We start from the raw sequence: 19,475 nt of genomic DNA, 5'->3' as shown, positions 1-19,475 counted from the left end.
TTTACCTGCTCAACGACGAAGAGTCTCTCTCTCTTTCTCCAGCACTTCGATCCCGAGCCCCATCCCCCTCCGCCTCCGCCGTCGCCTCCGGAGCCCGGCTCTCTCTCTCTCTCTCTCTAGCACTCCCCCCACCGCCTCCGCCTCTCCCAAAAGCCCCACCGGTCACTCCAAGCTCAGATCTGCCTCTGGCACGTCGCCCCCCAAAAGTCCCGCCGGTCGCAGCTCTCGTCGACTCTGGGCTTCCTCGGACGGCATCGCCTTGTGCCTTTCGCGGACAACATCACCACCGTGCTTGGTTGCTGTTCTGTGTTCTTTCACGACACCGTCGTAGCTGCTGTGCTGTCGCCGTGCCGAACCAGCCCCGCGTTGTGCCAGCCGCTGCCATCACCGTTTGACGCCACGCCAAGCCCGCTGATCGCAGAGCCGCTCTCGTCCGTGCCGCCGTGTTGCCGTCCCGACGCTGACCCGAGCTTGCCCCGGGCCACCCACGTCCTAGCCGCCGCTGGCCACTGGGACCTGAGCCCCCTCCGCCTCCGCGTCAACCATGAGGGAAGCTTTTTGCTTTCCATTTCGGGTCAACCACCATGATGTAAGTTTCGTCTCTCTCGTCCTTCCTCGGCATTTGCTGAAGAGAGGGTAAAAATTAACTAGGGCTTTTTTGACTGAACGTATTGTCTCTCGAGAACAAAAGATTGTATCTTGATTGACCTCACGCTTCATATACCTTGTTTTTTTCTTTTAATTTTTACCAATCTAAAAGGGGCCTTTTGATTTTATAGTTTCTCTACAAAAATCGCACTTAACATTTAGAAAGATCATATCAGGCGTTGTGGGTATTTCTCTTTCTACTAAAGAGTCAGGCCTTCAGATTTAGTCATAATATGATAATGTTGATTGGTGCTCGCTGATTCCTTAAGCTTTCTCTCTTCTTGTCATGTTGATTGAATGTATACCTAGAGCTTTTGAGATTTAAGCCACATAAATTTCTGCACATGCCTGCATGCATGAAACTTCATATATTGTGTATATTTGTTTACTTCTCTGTATACACTCTTCTATTTTCAAAGACAATGCCGTGCCTTTATAGATCTCTATGACATCTTCTGAGATTCGCTATTGAGATAGCCAGTAGGCACTAAAAAAAAGGAAAAAGAAATAGATGTACTGAAGCGCAAGTTATAAGCGTCGGGCCTTTGTTTATTAATCTCAAATGTAGTTCTTCTTAGATGTTGAAAGTCTCTTGTTTCATTGGTGCTGAAGCTCATCTTAGTGGTTGTCAGTATGCAAGCTATTGTCTAGGTATTAATATGGATAGGCTTTGGCTTATGGTTTCTTGAGAAAATACAGGCCCTCCTGGATCTGGAAAAGGTACCCAATCACCGATCATCAAGGATGAATACTGCTTGTGCCACTTGGCTACTGGTGATATGTTGAGAGCTGCTGTTGCTGCAAAGACCGCTCTTGGTCTCAAAGCCAAAGAAGCTATGGACAAGGTATGACTTCTTTTACATTATTTTTGGCCTCTCCACTTGGAGTCCTCTTTTTGTTTCTATGATGTCTTACGGTATGTAGTTTGGTGTGCAAAACTGCTTTCCAGGGAGAACTCGTTTCTGATGACTTGGGTACCACATGATAACCATTCTGGTTCTGTCCAGAACTGGTTTTTTTGTTCCCAGAATCAGTTTTGGACCAAAAATCCGTTTGTTAACGCAATTTCATTTTTCTATTTCTGGGACAAGTTTTTGTTCCAGAACCGATTCTGAACTAGAAATCAGAACAAAAAAAAAGTTGGTTTTCTATTTCTAGATAAAAAATGAGAATCATTTCTGAGAGAACTCTTTCTTCAAAACACATGTTCATCTGGAAGTCACGATCTTTGAGGTGGGAAAAAAAAGCAAAAAATCAAAAATTTCAAAACTTCACATAATGGTTTAAAATCTGTGGCTACCCACTTTGAGCGAAATTTAAATTTTTTTAGGTGCCGAAAAAAATAAAAAAAATCAAAAAATCAAAAATTTCAAAATTTCACAAAATGGCTTAGAATACCTATGGCCACCCACTTTGAGCGAAATTTAACTTTTTTTAGATGCAAAAAAAAATAAAAAATAATCAAAAAATCTAAAATTTAAAAACTTCACAGAATGTCTTAGAATACATGTGGCCACCCAATTTGAGCAAAATTTAATTTTTTTTAGATGCCGAAAAAAATTAAAAAAAGCAAAAAATAAAAAATTTCAAAACTTCACAGAATGGCTTAGAATACCTGTGGCCATCCACTTTGAGCGAAATTTAAATTTTTTTATGTGTTGAAAAAAATAAAAAAATAAAAAATTTCAAAACTTTACAGAATGGCTTAGAATACCTGTAGCCACCCACTTTGAGCGAAATTTAATTTTTTTTAGATGCCAAAAAAATAAAAATAGGCAAAAAAGCAAAAATTTCAAAACTTCACAGAATGGCTTAAAATACCTGTGGCCACCCACTTAGAGCGAAATTTTATTTTTTTAGGTGCCTAAAAAAATAAAAAAAAAGCGAAAAATTAAAATTTTAAAACTTCACATAATGGCTTAGAATACATGTGGCCATCCACTTTGAGCAAAATTTAAATTTTTTTAGGTGCCGAAAAAAATAAAAATATAAAAAAATTCAAAACTTCACAGAATTGCTTAGAATACCTATGGCCACCCACTTTGAGCGAAATTTAATTTTTTTAGGTGCCAAAAAAAATAAAAATAAGCAAAAAAGCAAAAATTTCAAAACTTCACAGAATGGCTTAGAATACCTGTGGCCACCAACTTTGAATGAAATTTTATTTTTTTAGGTGCCGAAAAAAAGAAAAAATCAAAAATTTTAAAACTTCACAGAATGGCTTTGAATATATGTGACCATCCACTTTGAGTGAAATTTAATTTTTTTTAGGTGCCGAAAAAAATTTAAAAATAAAAAATACCATTTGGGCACCTAAAAAAATTAAATTGCACTCAAAGTGGGTGGTTAGAGGCATTCTAAGTCATTCTGTGAAGTTTTAAAATTTTTGATTTTTTTATGTTTTTATTTTTTTTTCGGCACCTAAAAAAATTTAAATTTCACTCAAAGTTGGTGGCTACAGATATTCTAAGTCATTCTATGAAGTTTTGAAATTTTTGATTTTTTACTTTTTTTTCACCTCAAAAAATTAAAATTTCACTCAAAGTGGGTGGCCACAGGTATTCTAAGCTATTCTGTGAAGTTTTGAAATTTTTTTGTTTTTGAATTTTTTTAGGCACCTTAAAAAATTTAAATTTCACTCAAAGTGGGTGGCCACATGTATTCTAAACTATTCTGTGAATTTTTGAAATTTTTGATTTTTTGATTTTTTTGGGCACTTAAAAAAATTTAAGTTTCACTAAAAGTGGGTGGCCACAGGTATTTTAAGTCATTCTATGAAGTTTTGAAATTTTTGATTTTTTGATTTTTTTTGAAAAAATTCAACAAATTTCCTATTTTCTAGAAAAATCTGAATTTTTTTTTATTTTTTGGAAATTGTGATGAATTTTTCTAGAATTTTTCAATTTTTTTGGATTTTTGAATTTTTTTGAGATTTTTAGGAATTTTTTGGATTTTCTAATTATTTTTATTCCATTTTAAAAAAAATGGATTTTTGTTTTTGGAAATAGAATTTTGTGTTGTTTATCAAACGGGTTTTTGTTTCAGGAAATAGAAATTTTGTGCTGTTATCAAACGGGTTTCTGTTCCAGAAATAGAAATTTTTGGTCGTTATCAAACGGGTTTCTTTTATCAGAAACTCATCCTGGAACCAGAAATAGAAAAATCTATTTCTATTTCAGGAACTCATTCCGGAACAGAATGGTTATCATTCGCTACCTGGTTGTTTGCATTATAGATGAAGCAATGAAAAAACCTTCATGCCAAAAAGGTTTCATTCTTGATGGATTTCCAAGAACCGTCATGCATGCGCGGAAGGTTATGTATTAGTACTTTGGTTTATCAAATATGTCGTCTTTTGTACGTCAACTCCCTGTATTGTCTCATTTTTTCTCACAGGCTGCTCTGTTTTTTCTTTGACAGCTTGATAAGATGCTAGAAAAGCAAGGTGCCAAAATTGATAAAGTTCTGAATTTTGCAATTGACGATGCAATCATGGAGGAGAGGATAACTGGTCGGTGGATACATCCTTCCAGTGGCAGGACCTACCACACAAAATTTGCTCCTCCCAAGGTTCCGGGGGTTGATGATGTAAGCATTTTGGATGCTCATTTTTCTTTCCTTGGTTTAAAAGGTTTAGGAACCTGTAAGTTCTTGTGCAAGATGGCCTACTGTACATTGAGAGAGGGTCCTTTTCCTTTTTCAGTTGTTTTGCTTCGATTATTAAACTGTTTGTTAAAGTTGATCTGTTTTTAACTCCGGCCGTGTCTCATTACTTGTTTATTCTGTTGAAGGTTACCGGAGAACCTTTGATTCAGCGCAAGGATGATACTTATCTCGTTATTTGTTCGTGTTCCATATATTCCGACTGCCTCCTGCTTCTGCTGATTTAATCGGTAACGACTTCATGCCTCGCTCTCTCGTAACAAGTGTTTGTTTTTTATTCTTTTGTTAGATCACGTCTCTGTCTCGCGAGTAAGGTCGTATCTGCGGAATTTATGTGACGTTCGAAGGCCCAATGCTGTTAAAATTCACGAGTCACTGGCGAATGTGAGGGTTTTGGTAACTAGAGGCTCTGTTGGCTTGCTGAGAAAATGCAAGGATAGGGAAGAAGCATCATGCGGTGGCCTTCTTTGAATGAACTCAATAAGTTTGGCCATGTTTTTGCACGTTTCACTGGACATTTGTCGCGTCGCCGGCTTCATAATCATTCAATAGAGGATGGGTTGTGTATCAATTTTTTCTACCCATATCAGGGGGAACACAAAGGCCCTTACTATTGCATGGGGACACTAACCCTGGTTACGGAAACTAACTGGACAATTAACTCGCAATCGCTTGCCACTTACTCTATAAATACAAACTAATCCTCACATGCTATCCTCACTCGGACAACGTCTATCTCTAGACAATTCTGTAAGCGATCTTTCTAATGATCAGCTTTAATCAAACTCTCTCTCTCTCTCTCTCTCACATTTTCTATGTTTATCAACAAAAATTAATAATAATGAACATCCTCTTGCTAGTAAAACTCACTTTCTTGTTGATTTTCTCCTCTTTCGTGGTAGGCCAATCTTGATACCCTCCCCTCATTCTCTCGCTACACTCTCTCTCTCTCTCCCCTTCCTTGTTGCACTACTTCTTGGTCCCCAGCGGCTTTGCATGGAGGAACCACCGCCACGGAGGTCACTCAAAGCTCAAGGGACCGATCGGTCGGCCTATCGTGGGGAGCATACCCCAAAACGGCTTCTGCACTAGCTCATAGGAAATTAGCTTCCATGGCGACTTCGCTCGGGGCGAAGAACCTCGTGGCGCTTAGCCTCGGCCCGACCCTGGTGATCATTAGTAGCGATCCCGACACCGCCAAAGAGATCCTCCACCACTCGGCCTTCTTAGACTGCCCCGTGAAGGAATCGGCTCGCTCGCTCATGTTCCAGAGGGCCATCGGGTTCGCCCCCTCGGGGACATACTGGCGCCGCCTTCACCACGTTGCGGTGAGCCACATGTTCTCCCCGAGGAGGGTCGGCGGCCTCGCGGAGCTCGGGGGCGCGTGGCCAGGGAAATGTCGGCGAGGGTGCGGAGGGAGATGGGGGAGAGAGGGTCTGTGGAACTGAGGGGGGGTGTTGCAAGGAGGCTCTCAGAGGAACATGCAGGTGAGTGTGTTTGGGAGTGAGGTAGGGTTGGAGAGCGAGATGCTGTTGAGCCATATGGTCGGAGAAGGGTATGAGTTGATAGCGAAATTCAACTGGGAGGACCATATTCCACTGAGGTTCTTGGACTTTCATGGCGTGAAGAGAAGGTGTCATGAGCTCACCATTAAGGTTAAAAGCGTGGTGGGTCAGATTGTCGAAGAAAGGAGAAGAGGTGGGGTTGTTCATGGCGGCAATGATTTTCTCAGTGCCTTGCTATCTTTGCCTCAAGTGGACCGGTTGAGTGATTCTGACACGGTTGCTGTCTTGTGGGTAAGGATGATTTTTTAATTTCTCGATCTTTACATATTTTTCGATCACTCTTGCTTCCAAGGTTCGTTGCACAAGAACACACGTCGTATGACGATCCGATGCATATGCTTTGAATAGCTGAATTTGATGGGCCATCGCGTTTAGATCCGATGAAATTCACGTGAGACTCGCAATAGACTTGATATGCTATTATTTTGTGCATGCACAAGCAAATGCAAAGAATTACTACTTTTTTACACATAAGTAGATGACGAGAAAATAAAGCTCCGCAAAAAATTCATGAAGGTATAAATATTACATGGCATGTGTGAAAGTATTGATTTCCACTATAAGTTTTAACCATGTTACATGTCCATTTAAACTTAAAAGTTTACTTACTTTAGGAGAAGCTATAGTAAATCTCACTTGATATGCATTACGCACTGTAAACTAATTCATGACTTTTTAAAGTAGTTTTTGCTTTTAAAGTAGTCTCCTTCCACACGTGGTATGTCGCCACTCTTGTTGCATTCACGGGAGCAATTCGCCATATAGAATTCAGATTTAATGAACTCCGAGATCTCTGGAGAGGAATAGTTGTCTCTGCGTCTTCTATTGGTAAGATCCTTCAGCATACTATCTCAAAAGATAATTTGTCTTTGCCTAGTCCGTTGATTATATTCATGTACTTGTACATTCCTCTGCTTCTATTAGAGTCGATAGCTGACCCAATGTTTCTTTGAAAAATATGCTATGTGAAGCTTGACTTAAAAATCAAAGGACAGAAATCAGATGCCTAATTGCAACATTAACCAATATGATTGTATTTTTACTTTTCACTGAATTTGTATATGAAACTCATTGCTTATCTCCTTGTATCTGTATGAAATTGTACAATCTTAAATAGGTCAAACTGCTCTTGTGTGTTCTTATCTTCTCATTGGTGCTTCCTTTCAATGCATGAGTATGGATAGCTGCTTATGTTTTGAATGAAATCCACGAGGAAATCGCATGGCTCCAAGTTGTCTCAAGATTTCTGCTTTTAGTCACAGTATGCTTTGTTAACGATTCATTATTTTTTTTAGCCCCTGGTATCTGTAATTGTATGTTCAGACTCAACCTTGAAGCTCACGTATTTGCTTATAATTCATGTCTTTTTTGCAGTCCAGTATTCTTGTCCTAGCTTTCTTTTCCATTTCAAGTTCACAACTCTCTCCTGTCTCAAATTAGCATGAGAAGAAAAGAACCTTTAAAAGTATGAGACGATGGGTCAGGCTTTTGGAATACCGGACAGTGGTCTTCTAAGTATGAACCACTGCATAAACTTCTTCTGAATAAAAAGATTTCGTCAGTCCTTCATGGCATTCGTAGAAAGGTCTGTTTTTCCTTCTCATATTGATCTCAAATAATAGCTCTCTACCAAATGCCGGGTCTTCAATTTCAGCGGGACTTACGTCAGTGTATATAATCTATTTTCTGATGCACCAATTTCTTTGTTAATGTGTTAAGAGTAACTTCATTTCATTTAGTTCAAAAGAACGAGAAGCTTTTAAAAGTTTTGAAGCATGTACCTTTCCTCATTACAGCATAGAGGGGACTAAAGGTGTTTCACGTTCAATAGATTCACGAATGTTGGGGCAGACGAGAAGTTCTTAAACGTACATTAATGTCCTATAAATGCGAAACTTAGTTTCTTTCTTCTTCTAGATAGTCAATACAGAGTCATTCTCTTGCTCATGCAGAACTGGTCATATATTGAGAATGCTTTCATTAGTGTCTTCATTCCCACGACGATGAACTGTCAACTGGGGATGTGCAACTTGTTTTCTATTAGCATCTTCCGGTAATCAAATTTGGTAGTTCGAGCATATCACTTGGCGAAACAAATAGAAAATAGGTCCACTGTCTCTGCCATCAAAGTATGCAGCTAAAATAATAAGTAGAAGAGCTCTGAAACTCCATTGTTAGATAGAAAAAAAAAAAAAAACCAGCACAGGTGAAAGCTCGGGAGTCTTATCCTGATGTTCTACATCGTCTTTGTCTTCGTAGCACAAAAAGGAAATGAAATAAAAGAGTGGTAGCGCCAGGAGAATTTGACCGGCTCTTCCGAGATTAGTTTCCTTGAGGCAAAATGATTAGGCTACACAAACTATTAATAATTTTTAGCACGTGGATTAAAAAAAAGGGAAGATGAAAGCTCTTTCCTTTTTCAAATTTGGGTGTTACAATCTCTTTCGTCTTAATAAATAGTGTATCTCGACCTTTTCCTCTAATTAATAAGGAAGAATTTCTTATTTTGGATTGAAATTTCTATTTTGAACAATCTACCGAGAGACTCAGAATAATTTTCCATGACGGGTAGATAACTTATGTTAGCAATACATTTTAAGCTTTACAGTAATTGGATTATCCACTACATTTCTGGTTTACTTAGCAAACCGAGTTACATAAAAGGGAATAATTAGTGATTATCAAAATTTTATACAATGAAAGAGTCCAGGCCGATTTCGCACAACTAGTGAAAAATAAAGAAGCACAATTGGTGGAAAATAATTTAAGCTTATAAAAATTAGTGGAAAACAAAAAAGTAAAATTTCGCACAATGGAAGAGTCTAGACCCAAAACCCTCTTTGTCTGAAGTCCTCAATCAGATACCTCCCAGAAGGGAATCTCCCTACGGTTTCTCTCCACTCCTCGCCGGAAACCACGGAAAATGCTCTCACCGGCTCTCTCCACATGGATGTCGCCCCATTCCTTCCCTTCTTCGGTGGACGTTTTTACGCGTTGATGGATCATGCTAGGCCCCACATTGTGCAGTATTTTACAAAAGGTTCTCTTGTCATCCGCGATCATCAGTATGCCCAAAACCTAGCGCAGATTTGGGCTCTTTACAATACACTTCCTCCATCTGTTCACTATGTAACTACATTCATGGTTTTGTACTCGAATCCCATCACCGGACATACTATAGTGAACTTCCGGGGGCTGTACGAGAATGAGCAGGGAGAGAGTTTCTCGAGGTATTTTGTCTTAACCCGTCCTACCATCCTTCGTTATCACTTTTTTTAATGACTTAATTGACATTAGGGCTCTTTAGACCTTCAGCCTGCAACCCATCCCAGGACCCATTTTAGACGTTGCACGCGTTTTTAGCGCCATGTTCAGGACCGGGGGACCATTGGGACAACTGCCACCACCGGCTATACCGCCGCCGCCGCCACCGGCTCTACCACCACCACAAGAAGGCAGCAGTGTCGGGTCGAATGAGATTTGAGTCGGGTCGAATGAGGTTTGAGAGGATGTTAGACTGCACTCATTTCAGATTAGTTAGATCGCTCGGTGCTTTAATTCTCTTTTGAACTTTGTTTCGATGCTCTAGTTGTGTTTTTCTTTTAAATATTATCTTCTTGCGGAGAAAATATTCAGTGCTAACTTAGCACCACGTCATCGTCCTACGTGGCGTGCATGTTCCATTTAGAGTCCGACACGTGTCGGCTTAGCTGGAAAATGAAAAATTGAAAAAGCCTTCTTTTCACTCTCTTCGTGGGCAGGGGAAAGTACGGAGCAACAATAAATGTCAAAAATTGAAAGCCCGCTCCAATTCTCTCTCTCTCCCTCCTCTTTTCAATTTTCGGCTTTACTTGCTCAACGAAGAGACTCTCTGTACTTTCCCCTGCCCGCGAAGAGAGTGAAAAGAAGGCTTTTTCAATTTTTCATTTTCCAGCTAAGCCGACACGTGTCGGACTCTAAATGGAACATTCACGCCATGTAGGACGATGACGTGGTGCTAAGTTAGCACTGAATATTTTCTCCGCAATAAGACAACATTTAAAAGAAAAACACAACTAGAGCATCGAAACAAAGTTCAAAAGAGAATTAAAGCACCAAGCGATCTAACTAATATGAAATGAGTGCAATCTAACATCCTCTTAAACCTCATTCGACCCGACTCAAACCTCATTCGACCCGACACTACTGCCTTCTTGTGGTGGTGGTAGAGCCGGTGGTGCCGGTGGCGGCGACGGTATAGCCAGTGGTGGCAGTTATCCCAATGGTCCCCCGGTCCTGAACACGGCGCTAAAAACGCGTGCAACGCCTAAAATGAGTCCCGAGATGGGTTGCAGGCTCAAGGTCTAAAGAGCCCTAATGTCAATTAAGTCATTAAAAAAAGTGATAACAAAGAATGGTAAGACTGGTTAAGACAAAATACCTCGAGAAACTCTCTCACCACTCCCTGCTCATTCTCGTACAGCCCCCGGAAGTTCACTATAGTATGTCCGGTGATGGGATTCGAGTACGAAACCATGAATGTAGTTACATAGTGAGCAGATGGAGGAAGTGTATTGTAAAGAGCCCAAATCTGCGCTAGGTTTTGAGCATACTGATGATCGCGGATGACAAGAGAACCTTCTGTAAAATACTGCACAATGTGGGGCCTAGCATGATCCATCAGCGCTTAAAAACGTCCACCGAAGAAGGGAAGGAATGGGGCGGCATCCATGTGGAGAGAGCCGGTGAGAGCGTTTTCCATGGTTTCCGACGAGGAGTGGAGAGAAACCGTAGGGAGATTCCCTTCTGGGAGGTATCTGATTAAGGACTTCAGACAAAGAGGGTTTTGGGTCTAGACTCTTCCATTGTGCGAAATTTTGCTTTTTTGTTTTCCACTAATTTTTATAAGCTTAAATTATTTTCCACCAATTGTGCTTCTTTATTTTTCACTAGTTGTGCGAAATCGGCCTGAACTCTTCCATTATATAAAATTTTGATAATCACTAATTATTCTCTTTTAAGAAACTCGGTTTGCTAAGTAAACCAGAAATGTAGTGGATAATCCAATTACTGTAAAGCTTAAAATGTATTGCTAACATAAGTTATCTACCCGTCATGGAAAATTATTCTGAGTCTCTCGGTAGATTGTTCAAAATAGAAATTTCAATCCAAAATAAGAAATTCTTCCTTATTAATTGGAGGAAAAGGTCGAGATACACTATTTATTAAGACGAAAGAGATTATAACACCCAAATTTGAAAAAGAAAAAAGGAAAGAGCTTTCCTCTCCCTTTTTTTTAATCCACGTGCTAAAAATTATTAATAGTTTGTGTAGCCTAATCATTTTGCCTCAAGGAAACTAATCTCGAAAGAGCCGGTCAAATTCTCATGGCACTACCACTCTTTTATTTCATTTCCTTTTTGTGCTACAGTACAACACGATGTAGAATATCGGGATAAGACTCCCTGAGCTTTCACCGTGCTGGTTTTTTTTTTTTTTTCCATCTAACAATGGAGTTTCAGAGCTCTTCTACTTATTATTTTAGCTGCATACTTTGATGGCAGAGACAGTGGACCTATTTTCTATTTGTTTCACCAGGTGATATGCTTGAACTACCAAATTTGATTACCAGAAGATGCTAATAGAAAACAAGTTACACATCCCTAGTTGACAGTTCATCGTCGTGGGAATGAAGACACTAATGAAAGCATTCTCAACATATGACCAGTTCTGCATGAGCAAGAGAATGACTCTGTATTGACTGTCTAGAAGAAAGAAACTAAGGTTCGCATTTATAGGACATTGATGTACGTTTAAGAACTTCTCGTCTGCCCCAACATTCGTGAATCTATTGAACGTGAAACACCTTTATAGTCCCCTCTAGGCTGTAATGAGGAAAGGTACATGCTTCAAAACTTTTAAAAGCTTCTCGTTCTTTTGAATTAAATGAAATGAAGTTACTCTAATGCATTAACAAAGAAATTGGTGCATCAGAAAACAGATTATATACACTGACGTAAGTCCCGCTGAAATTGAAAGACCCGGCATTTGGCAGAGAGCTATTATTTGAGATCAATATGAGAAGGAAAAACATACCTGTCTGCGAATGCCATGAAGGACTGACGAAATCTTTTTGTTCGGAAGAAGTTTATCCAGTGGTTCATTTGGAACTATAGCTTGACTTGGCTCTCTTTGCATTAGAAGACCACTGTCCGGTATTCCAAGAGCCTGACCCATCGTCTCATACTTCAAAGGTTCTTTTCTTCTCATGCTAATTTGAGACGGGAGAGGTTGTGAACTTGAAATGGAAAAGAAAGCTAGGACAAGAATACTAGACTGCAAAAAAGACATGAATTATAAGCAAATACGTGAGCTTCAAGGTTGAGTCTGAACATACAATTACAGATACCAGGGGCTAAAAAAAATAACGAATCGTTAACAAAGCATACTGTGACTAAAAGCAGAAATCTCGAGACAACCTGGAGCCATGTTCATTCAAAACATAAGCAGCTATCCATACTCTTGCATTGAAAGGAAGCACCAATGAGAAGATAAGAACACACAAGAGCAGTTTGACCTATTTAAGACTGTACAATTTCATACAGATACAAGGAGATAAGCAATGAGTTTCATATACAAATTTAGTGAAAAGTAAAAAAACAATCGTGTTGGTTAATGTTGCAATTAGGCATCTGATTTCTGTCCTTTGATTTTTAAGTCAAGCTTCACATAGCATATTTTTCAATGAAACATTGGGTCAGCTATTGACTCTAATACACTACAAAAGAATAAGGTTTTAGCCACGAATTTTGCCACGAAAAATTCGGCAAAATTCGTCGCTAAATGAATTTGCGACGAAAAAAATTTCGTCGCTAATACGTCGTCGCAAAATTTAGCAACGAAAAATTTCAATTTTCGTCGCTAAATTGCGACGAAAAGAAATTCGTGGCAAAATTCATCGCTAATTTGTCACGAATTTTATTTGTGGCAAAATTCGTCACTAATAATTCGTGGCAAAATTCGTGGCTTATTTCCACGAACTGTATTCGTCGCAAAAATTCGTCGCTAATTTGCCCCAAAAAAACAAAAATAAATATTCTATTTTTTTTATAAAAAAAAAATCATGGCAAAATTCGTGGCTAATTTGCCACGAATTGTATTCGTCGCAAAATTCATCGCTAATTTGCCACAAAAAAACAAAATTATATTTTTTTTATAAAAAAAATTCGTGGCTAATTTGCCACGAATCGCATTCGTCGCAAAATTCATCGCTAATTTGCCGCGAAAAAACAAAAAAAAAATATTTTATTTTTTTTATTAAAAAAAATTCGTGGCTAATTTGCCACTAATTGTATTCGTCGCAAATTAGACACGAATTTTGCCACAAATTTTTTTTGTGGCAAAATTCGTGTCTAATTTGCCACGAACTGTATTCGTCGCAAAATTCGTTGCTAATTTGCCCCTAAAAAACAAAAAAAAAATTCTATTTTTTTTATAAAAAAAATTCGTGGCAAAATTCGTGGCTAATTTGCCATAAAATGTATCCGTCGCAAAATTTATCGCTAATTTGCCCCGAAAAAACAAAAAAAAATTCTATTTTTTTATAAAAAAATTCGTGGCTAATTTGCCACGAATTGTGTTCGTCGCTAATTTGCCCCGAAAAAACAAAAAAAAAATTCTATTTTTTTATAAAAAAAAATTCGTGGGAAAATTCTAGGCTAATTTGCAACGAATTGTATTCGTTGCTAATTTTGCCCCAAAAAAACAAAAAAAATATTCTATTTTTTTTATAAAAAAAAAATTCGTGGCAAAATTCATGGCTAATTTGCGACGAATTGTAACTGACCACAATTGTGTAACCCAGAGCCAGCAATCCACCTAGTGTCATCCGTCCAACTTTGTTTCAATATAAGATCAAAGAGAGACAGACACGAATAGCCACCCAATTCATCGAATTTTAGTAGGAACACAACTCAAGGATAAAAAATCAGCCAAAGTCAATAATTTTATTGAATTGCCAAATTGCAAAAGGCAAGTCTGCTCAGACAAAGTTAGTCAAAGCCATGAAATGACACTATCAGTTGAGATCAGACAATTATCTAACATGCAGCATTGAGTAAACATAATTATTTGTAGCCATACAAATTGACAACTTAAAAAATGAAGCAACTATGACTATTAATCGGAGTACCACCAAAAGTTTCCATCTTCATAATTCCTTGATACAGTTGTTTGGAAATATTCTATGGACACGTTACTCTCATGGCTACTATCAAATATATGTGTGTAAGTTGATTCTTACATATGCCAATTCTCAAATTGCAGAAGAAAACTGTCTCAAATGCTATATCTAGCTGCATGTGAAGGTTCATAGGAGTGAAATAGAAACCTTACAAAACTGATAAAGAGGACAAGACATCAGCATAGTAAATCATCAAGTCAACTCAAAGGACGACTATTTAGTGTAATGAAATATGAGATGTTTCTTACCTCAAACTCTGCTTTGGGTCGGATAATGAAATGCTTGTCCACAATCCTCTGGTCACCCAGGGAAAGATAGTACCTAATACCAGATTGACGCACCTTAATCCAATCGTTTATTCGTGCTTCTTCACTGGCTGATGGAGGTCTCAGGTACATCTCAATAAAGCTAAAAGCAAAAGAGGATGTCACCCCCCACAACCAAGTTCACTCGTTACAAAAGAGTAGCAGCTTGCAGATATACTTACTTATCTGTTTGAGCTTCATTTCCTTGGAGAACCTGGGCAGGAAAGGAATCTGGAGACTGTAACGTTATGTTGCACTATTAATTCAAAGTTTCCACCACAAAACACATAGGAAAAATTTATTCAAACAGGAGATGGCGTTCATAATAGCATGTTTTGTTTATAACTTCTTGAAAAACTACCACGGATCATGACTTTCAGTACGACATACTCTTAACACAGCATTTTAAGTAATCATGATGTAAATACACATCACAAGTAACTACTGTTACTTGTGAAGAAGGCACTATTGACGAAAAAGTTTGTTGATTATACACCATGAAACAAATTTTAAAGAATCCCAAAAACAACTAAAGTATCGAACAATAAAATGTGTCAAGAATAACAAGGAAGTAGATTACTGCCTCTTTTTGTTAGTTAAACAAAAAAAAGTACTCACAAGTCCCAATGGGGTTTACATATAAGCATTGGATCATAACTCTGCATCAGTCCAGTAATAGGCCCCTTCGTATGGTCACGCATAGAAAGGTTCACCAAAACAGTGACCATCTCAGAACTTTTGTACCCTGAGATGACTAACATAGGACAGGTTCCATCATGATTTTAACTATCCTCACTCTTTTATACCTGCATTTCATGGTTTACACAGGATAACTTTTCGCTATATGAATTTTACTGTTGGGGTGGGGAGGGGAAGCAGAGAGGGGGGGACAGAGTAGTGGGGTACACAAATTAAAAAAATGTACAGGGAGAAGAAGCTAGAGCAGAACTAGCACTCATTAGAGATCCACTGTAATAGATGGCAAGAAATATATGACCAAAATACACACTCAAACGAAAAGACAAAGTAAGCACATAAACATGAATGAGGTCAAAGTCTTATCCTAGTGAAGGTAATGATTTCTCCCAGATTTAAATTTGAAAATTGCACAATACGAACATCGCTTCTGCATTTTATCTTGTAGATTGCTTCCCTGAATGATGAAACAAAGCTATTGTTGATTCTAATCTGCATAGAAGTCCAAAAAATAAGCAAGGACAGCAAGCTTAAAAATGGCAAACATGAAAGACCAACCTGTGCATGGTGTAAATCTGGCTCAATGTGTCTCCTAAACAATGGAAGGATGCTGTCAATGAGAGAATCCTGTGAATGAGAGTCTCCAATATCATATTGAACCTTTGAAAGGAGGCTAAAATGGACACCACCAACCTGATCCAGAGAAGAGACGAATCTGATCATACAATTATCTTTAAGAACGAATCAAAGAGTCGTGCAATTTTTGAAAAAGAAATTACAACAGCAACCCGAATATCTAGCAAAGACCGCAACCTCGCATGTAGAGCATAAGTACCATCGACAATCACCTAAAACAATTAATTGAAGAACAAATGAACCCACTGCAACAGTGCCAAGTAACATGTCAACCCCCGAGTTATAGAAGCATACCACACCAGAGGAAGCACTCTTAATTGTCTTTGAACCGACACATCTTTTGTGCTGAAAATCGAACACAGGTACCAAAGTATCTTTTCCATTTGTCAGATCCTATTAATAAAGTTTAAATCATTAGACACAGCAAGCAGAAATGGTAAAATAATGTATAAGACATTCACACAACTCAGTCAACAACCAATATCCATAGGGAGAATAGAAATGAATCACCACTAGAACAATCGAGGATATCACAAGAATAGCTCACAATCACAACTTTGAGAACACGTACTCCCAGTTTCACATTATGAATTTAACTCTTCATGGTAAAGTCAAAACCTCATAAAAAGAAAAAAGGAGAAACAACTTAAGATTGGCAACTGGATTTAGAGTCCCAATCTCCTCGGCTGCCCCCCTCGAAACCCTCGAGCTCGGCCCGCACTCCACCGAGGACACGTCGATCGACGACGGATCGCCGGGCTCGTCGCGTCCGGCGGTTCTCGCCGTTCTCTCCATCGCCGGAGCTAGCCATGGCGAATCTCGATCGCACCTCGCCGAATTCAGGCGAACCGCTGGAAGAAACTCGAGATAACGAACCGGAAAACCACTGATTCCAAGCTCCAAGGGGGCGGAAACCACCGGCGAGAGGCGAGAACAATGCGAGAAGGGGGAGGGGAATATTGTTGCCGTCCATCGTCGGAAGCGCCGCCGAATCGATCGGGTTTGGAGCCGGGAAAACCCTAGACGTGTGTGGCCATCGCCAGAGACCGCAAGAAGCAGCGCCGGATTCGGGATCGGACCTGCGAATTTGCGACGATGAGGCGTCGAATTCGCCGGAGACGCGAGCAAATTAGAGGTTGGATTTTGGGGGTGAATTGAGAGGTTTGAGGGTGGGGAGAGGGAGAGAACAGAAAGAGAGAATCGGGGTGATTGAGAGTAGGGGTTGGGCCAGTCCACCCCTAACCCTAGACCAATCTGCACAGTATTAATCCTCAATTTTGAGATCGAGAACCGCCGGTCGGTTCCATGAACCCGCCCGGGAACCGAACCGTCGGTCCGGTCCGATTCCCGAACGGATCCATGGAACCGGTCTCACTAAATTTTCCTGGACAAATAAAAAAAAAATATGTGGACCAACATCGGATCAACGGAACAAAAAGAAAACAACATAATTTTTCGTACAATTCCTATACTATGATCGGTTCTATTAATCACATCATCCATAAATCAAGTGGGTACCCATCAAATGAGTGTCCAGAGATAAGAGAGCAGAGAGTTATGAGTGTCTAGTTACGTTTTTCTTTTTTTTTTGGTCAAATTGTTTTAATTAAAATTTTAAAAAATAAATATATTATTATTATATTACCGGTCCGGTCCGGGTGGGCGGGTGGGCGGTTCCACACGGGGAACCGGACCGGTCCCCTTGGGAACCACCGGTTCCGATCCGTCCCGGGCGGTCCTGGGTTTTTTGCACACCCCTGATTGAGAGGTTTGGGGGTGGCGAGTGGGAGAGAGAAGTGAGAGAGAGAGAGAGAAACGGGGTGAGGGGGTATATAAAAAAATTTAAAGAATTAATCACGGATTTAGCCACGAATTTGAAAAAAGGCTAGTAGAAATGAAATTCGTGACTAAATCCGCGGTAAATTTGCCACGGATTTAGCTACGAATTTGAAAAAATTGCCCACACACGCCTAATTCAAAATTTTTCAAATTCGCGGCTAAATCTATGGCAAATTTACCACGGATTTAGCCATGAATTTCATTTCTACTAGCCTATTTTTCAAATTCGTGGCTAAATCTAGGGCAAATTTGTCACGGATTTAGCCACGAATTTCACGAATTTGAAAAAAATTGCCCACACACGCCTAATTCAAATTTTTTGAAACTCGTGGCTTTCTACTAGCCTATTTTTCAAATTCGTGGTTAAATCCGTGGCAAATTTGCCACGGATTTGAAAAAAATTGCCCACACACGCCTAATTCATTTTTTTTCAAATTCGTGGCTAAATCCGTGACAAATTTGCCACGGATTTAGCCACGAATTTCGTTTCTACTAGCTTATTTTTCAAATTCATGGATAAATCCATAGCAAATTTGCCACCGATTTAGCCACGAATTCAAAAAAAATTGCCTACACATGCCTAATTCATTTTTTTTGGAATTCGTGGCTAAATCCGTGGCAACTTAGTCACGAATTTTTAAAAAAATGAATTAGGCATGTGTAGGCAATTTTTTTTCAAATTCGTAGCTAAATCGGTGGCAAATTTGCCATGGATTTATCCACGAATTTGAAAAATAAGCTAGTAGAAACGAAATTCGTGGCTAAATCCGTGGCAATTTAGCCACGAATTTCAAAAAAATGTCCACACACGCCTAAAATTCATTTTTTTAAAATTCGTGGCTAAATCCGTGGCAAATTTGCCACGGATTTTAAAAGAAATGTCCACGCACGTCTAAAATTCATGGCTAAATCCGTGATTTAGCCACGAATTTTAAAAAATGAATTTTAGGAGTGTGTGGACATTGTTTTTTAAAATTCGTGGCTAAATCCGTGGCAAATTTGCCACGGATTTAGCCACAAATTTTAAAAAATGAATTTTAGGAGTGTGTAGACATTTTTTTTTAAAATTCGCAGCTAAATCCGTGGCAAATTAGCCACGAATTCCATTTTTACTAGACTTTAATGAAATTCGTGGCTAAATCCGTGGCAAATTTGCCACGGATTTAGCCACGAATTTAAAAAAATGAATTTTAGACGTGCGTGGACATTTTTTTTTAAATTCGTGGCTAAATCCGTGGCAAATTTGCCACGGATTTAGCCACAAATTCCATTTTTACTAGACTTTAATGAAATTCGTGGCTAAATCTGTGGCAAATTTGCCATGGATTTAGCCACGAATTAAAAAAAAAGAATTTTAGATGTGCGTGGACATTTTTTTTTAAAATTCGTGGCTAAATTTGTGGTAAATTTGCCATGGATTTAGCCACGAATTTCATTTTTACTAGACTTTAATTTGCCACGGATTTAGCCACGAATTTTAAAAAATTGCCTACACACGGCTAATTCAATTTTTTTCAAATTCGTGGCTAAATCTGTGGCAAATTTGCCACGGATTTTGCCACGAATTTCATTTATACTAGCCTTTTTTCAAATTCGTGGCTAAATCCGTGGCAAAATTGCCCACATACGCCTAATTCATTTTTTTCAAATTCGTGGCTAAATCCGTGACAAATTTGCCACGGATTTAGCCATGAATTTCATTTTTACTAGCCTTTAATGAAATTCGTGGCAAATTTGCCACGAATTTGAAAAAAATTGCCCACACACGCCTAATTCATTTTTTTTCAAATTTGCCACGGATTTAGCCACGAATTTCATAAAAAATTGCCTACACACGGCTAATTCATTTTTGGGTTAATACCACGAAAAATCCTAAACTGGTACGTTTGTGACAATTTTACC

The 19,475-nt window shown here is 39.0% G+C and overlaps 2 protein-coding genes and 1 pseudogene across 4 annotated transcripts; 2 read left to right on the top strand and 1 right to left on the bottom strand.

Annotated features, from left to right (window-relative positions):
- Positions 1-1,226: 1,226 nt before the first annotated feature.
- On the top strand, positions 1,227-4,538 carry LOC115680233 (adenylate kinase 4-like). The gene is made up of 6 exons (XM_056312452.1): positions 1,227-1,251; positions 1,339-1,493; positions 1,598-1,616; positions 3,863-3,963; positions 4,069-4,236; positions 4,440-4,538. The coding sequence occupies exons 1-6, from the start codon at positions 1,227-1,229 to the stop codon at positions 4,536-4,538; spliced, it is 567 nt and encodes a 188-aa protein (XP_056168427.1).
- A 719-nt stretch (positions 4,539-5,257) lies between these two features.
- On the top strand, positions 5,258-6,255 carry LOC115680122 (cytochrome P450 78A4-like; annotated as a pseudogene).
- A 7,778-nt stretch (positions 6,256-14,033) lies between these two features.
- On the bottom strand, positions 14,034-16,312 carry LOC115666619 (uncharacterized). Of its 3 annotated transcripts, XR_008816886.1 has the most exons (6): positions 16,029-16,286; positions 15,878-15,946; positions 15,657-15,791; positions 15,522-15,590; positions 14,585-14,640; positions 14,034-14,505 (listed from the first exon to the last, which is right to left on the bottom strand). XR_008816886.1 is itself a non-coding variant. In XM_056312774.1 (5 exons), exons 1-5 carry the CDS (start codon positions 16,115-16,117, stop codon positions 14,486-14,488), a joined length of 324 nt encoding a protein of 107 aa, XP_056168749.1. In that variant the 5' UTR covers positions 16,118-16,312; the 3' UTR covers positions 14,034-14,485. The 3 variants fall into 3 exon arrangements, 2 of the variants coding, with proteins under 2 accessions (XP_056168749.1, XP_056168748.1); XM_056312774.1 differs by lacking the exon at positions 15,878-15,946 and having other exon boundaries at positions 14,034-14,495; positions 15,522-15,555; positions 16,029-16,312; XM_056312773.1 differs by lacking the exon at positions 15,878-15,946 and having other exon boundaries at positions 15,522-15,555; positions 16,029-16,265.
- Positions 16,313-19,475: the final 3,163 nt, after the last annotated feature.

The sequence above is a fragment of the Syzygium oleosum genome, unplaced genomic scaffold, assembly GCF_021117445.2.
Source record: "Syzygium oleosum isolate NSW1041296 unplaced genomic scaffold, Sole_v2.1 Sole_v2.06, whole genome shotgun sequence".
NCBI lineage: Eukaryota > Viridiplantae > Streptophyta > Magnoliopsida > Myrtales > Myrtaceae > Syzygium > Syzygium oleosum.
This window is presented reverse-complemented; position numbering and strand designations above follow the sequence as displayed.

Excerpts from the sequence above, each read along its gene's own strand:
- LOC115666619 (XM_056312773.1), bottom strand. The coding sequence starts at position 16,117 with ATGGAAAAGATACTTTGGTACCTGTGTTCGATTTTCAGCACAAAAGAT. Across the intron at positions 15,556-15,656 it reads CAGATTTACACCATGCACAG|GGAAGCAATCTACAAGATAA; the intron begins GTTGGTCTTTCA and ends TTCATCATTCAG. Across the intron at positions 14,506-14,584 it reads AATGAAGCTCAAACAGATAA|CTTTATTGAGATGTACCTGA; the intron begins GTAAGTATATCT and ends TTTTGCTTTTAG.
- LOC115680233 (XM_056312452.1), top strand. The coding sequence starts at position 1,227 with ATGTTGAAAGTCTCTTGTTTCATTG. Across the intron at positions 1,252-1,338 it reads GAAAGTCTCTTGTTTCATTG|AAAATACAGGCCCTCCTGGA; the intron begins GTGCTGAAGCTC and ends TGGTTTCTTGAG. Across the intron at positions 4,237-4,439 it reads AGGTTCCGGGGGTTGATGAT|GTTACCGGAGAACCTTTGAT; the intron begins GTAAGCATTTTG and ends ATTCTGTTGAAG.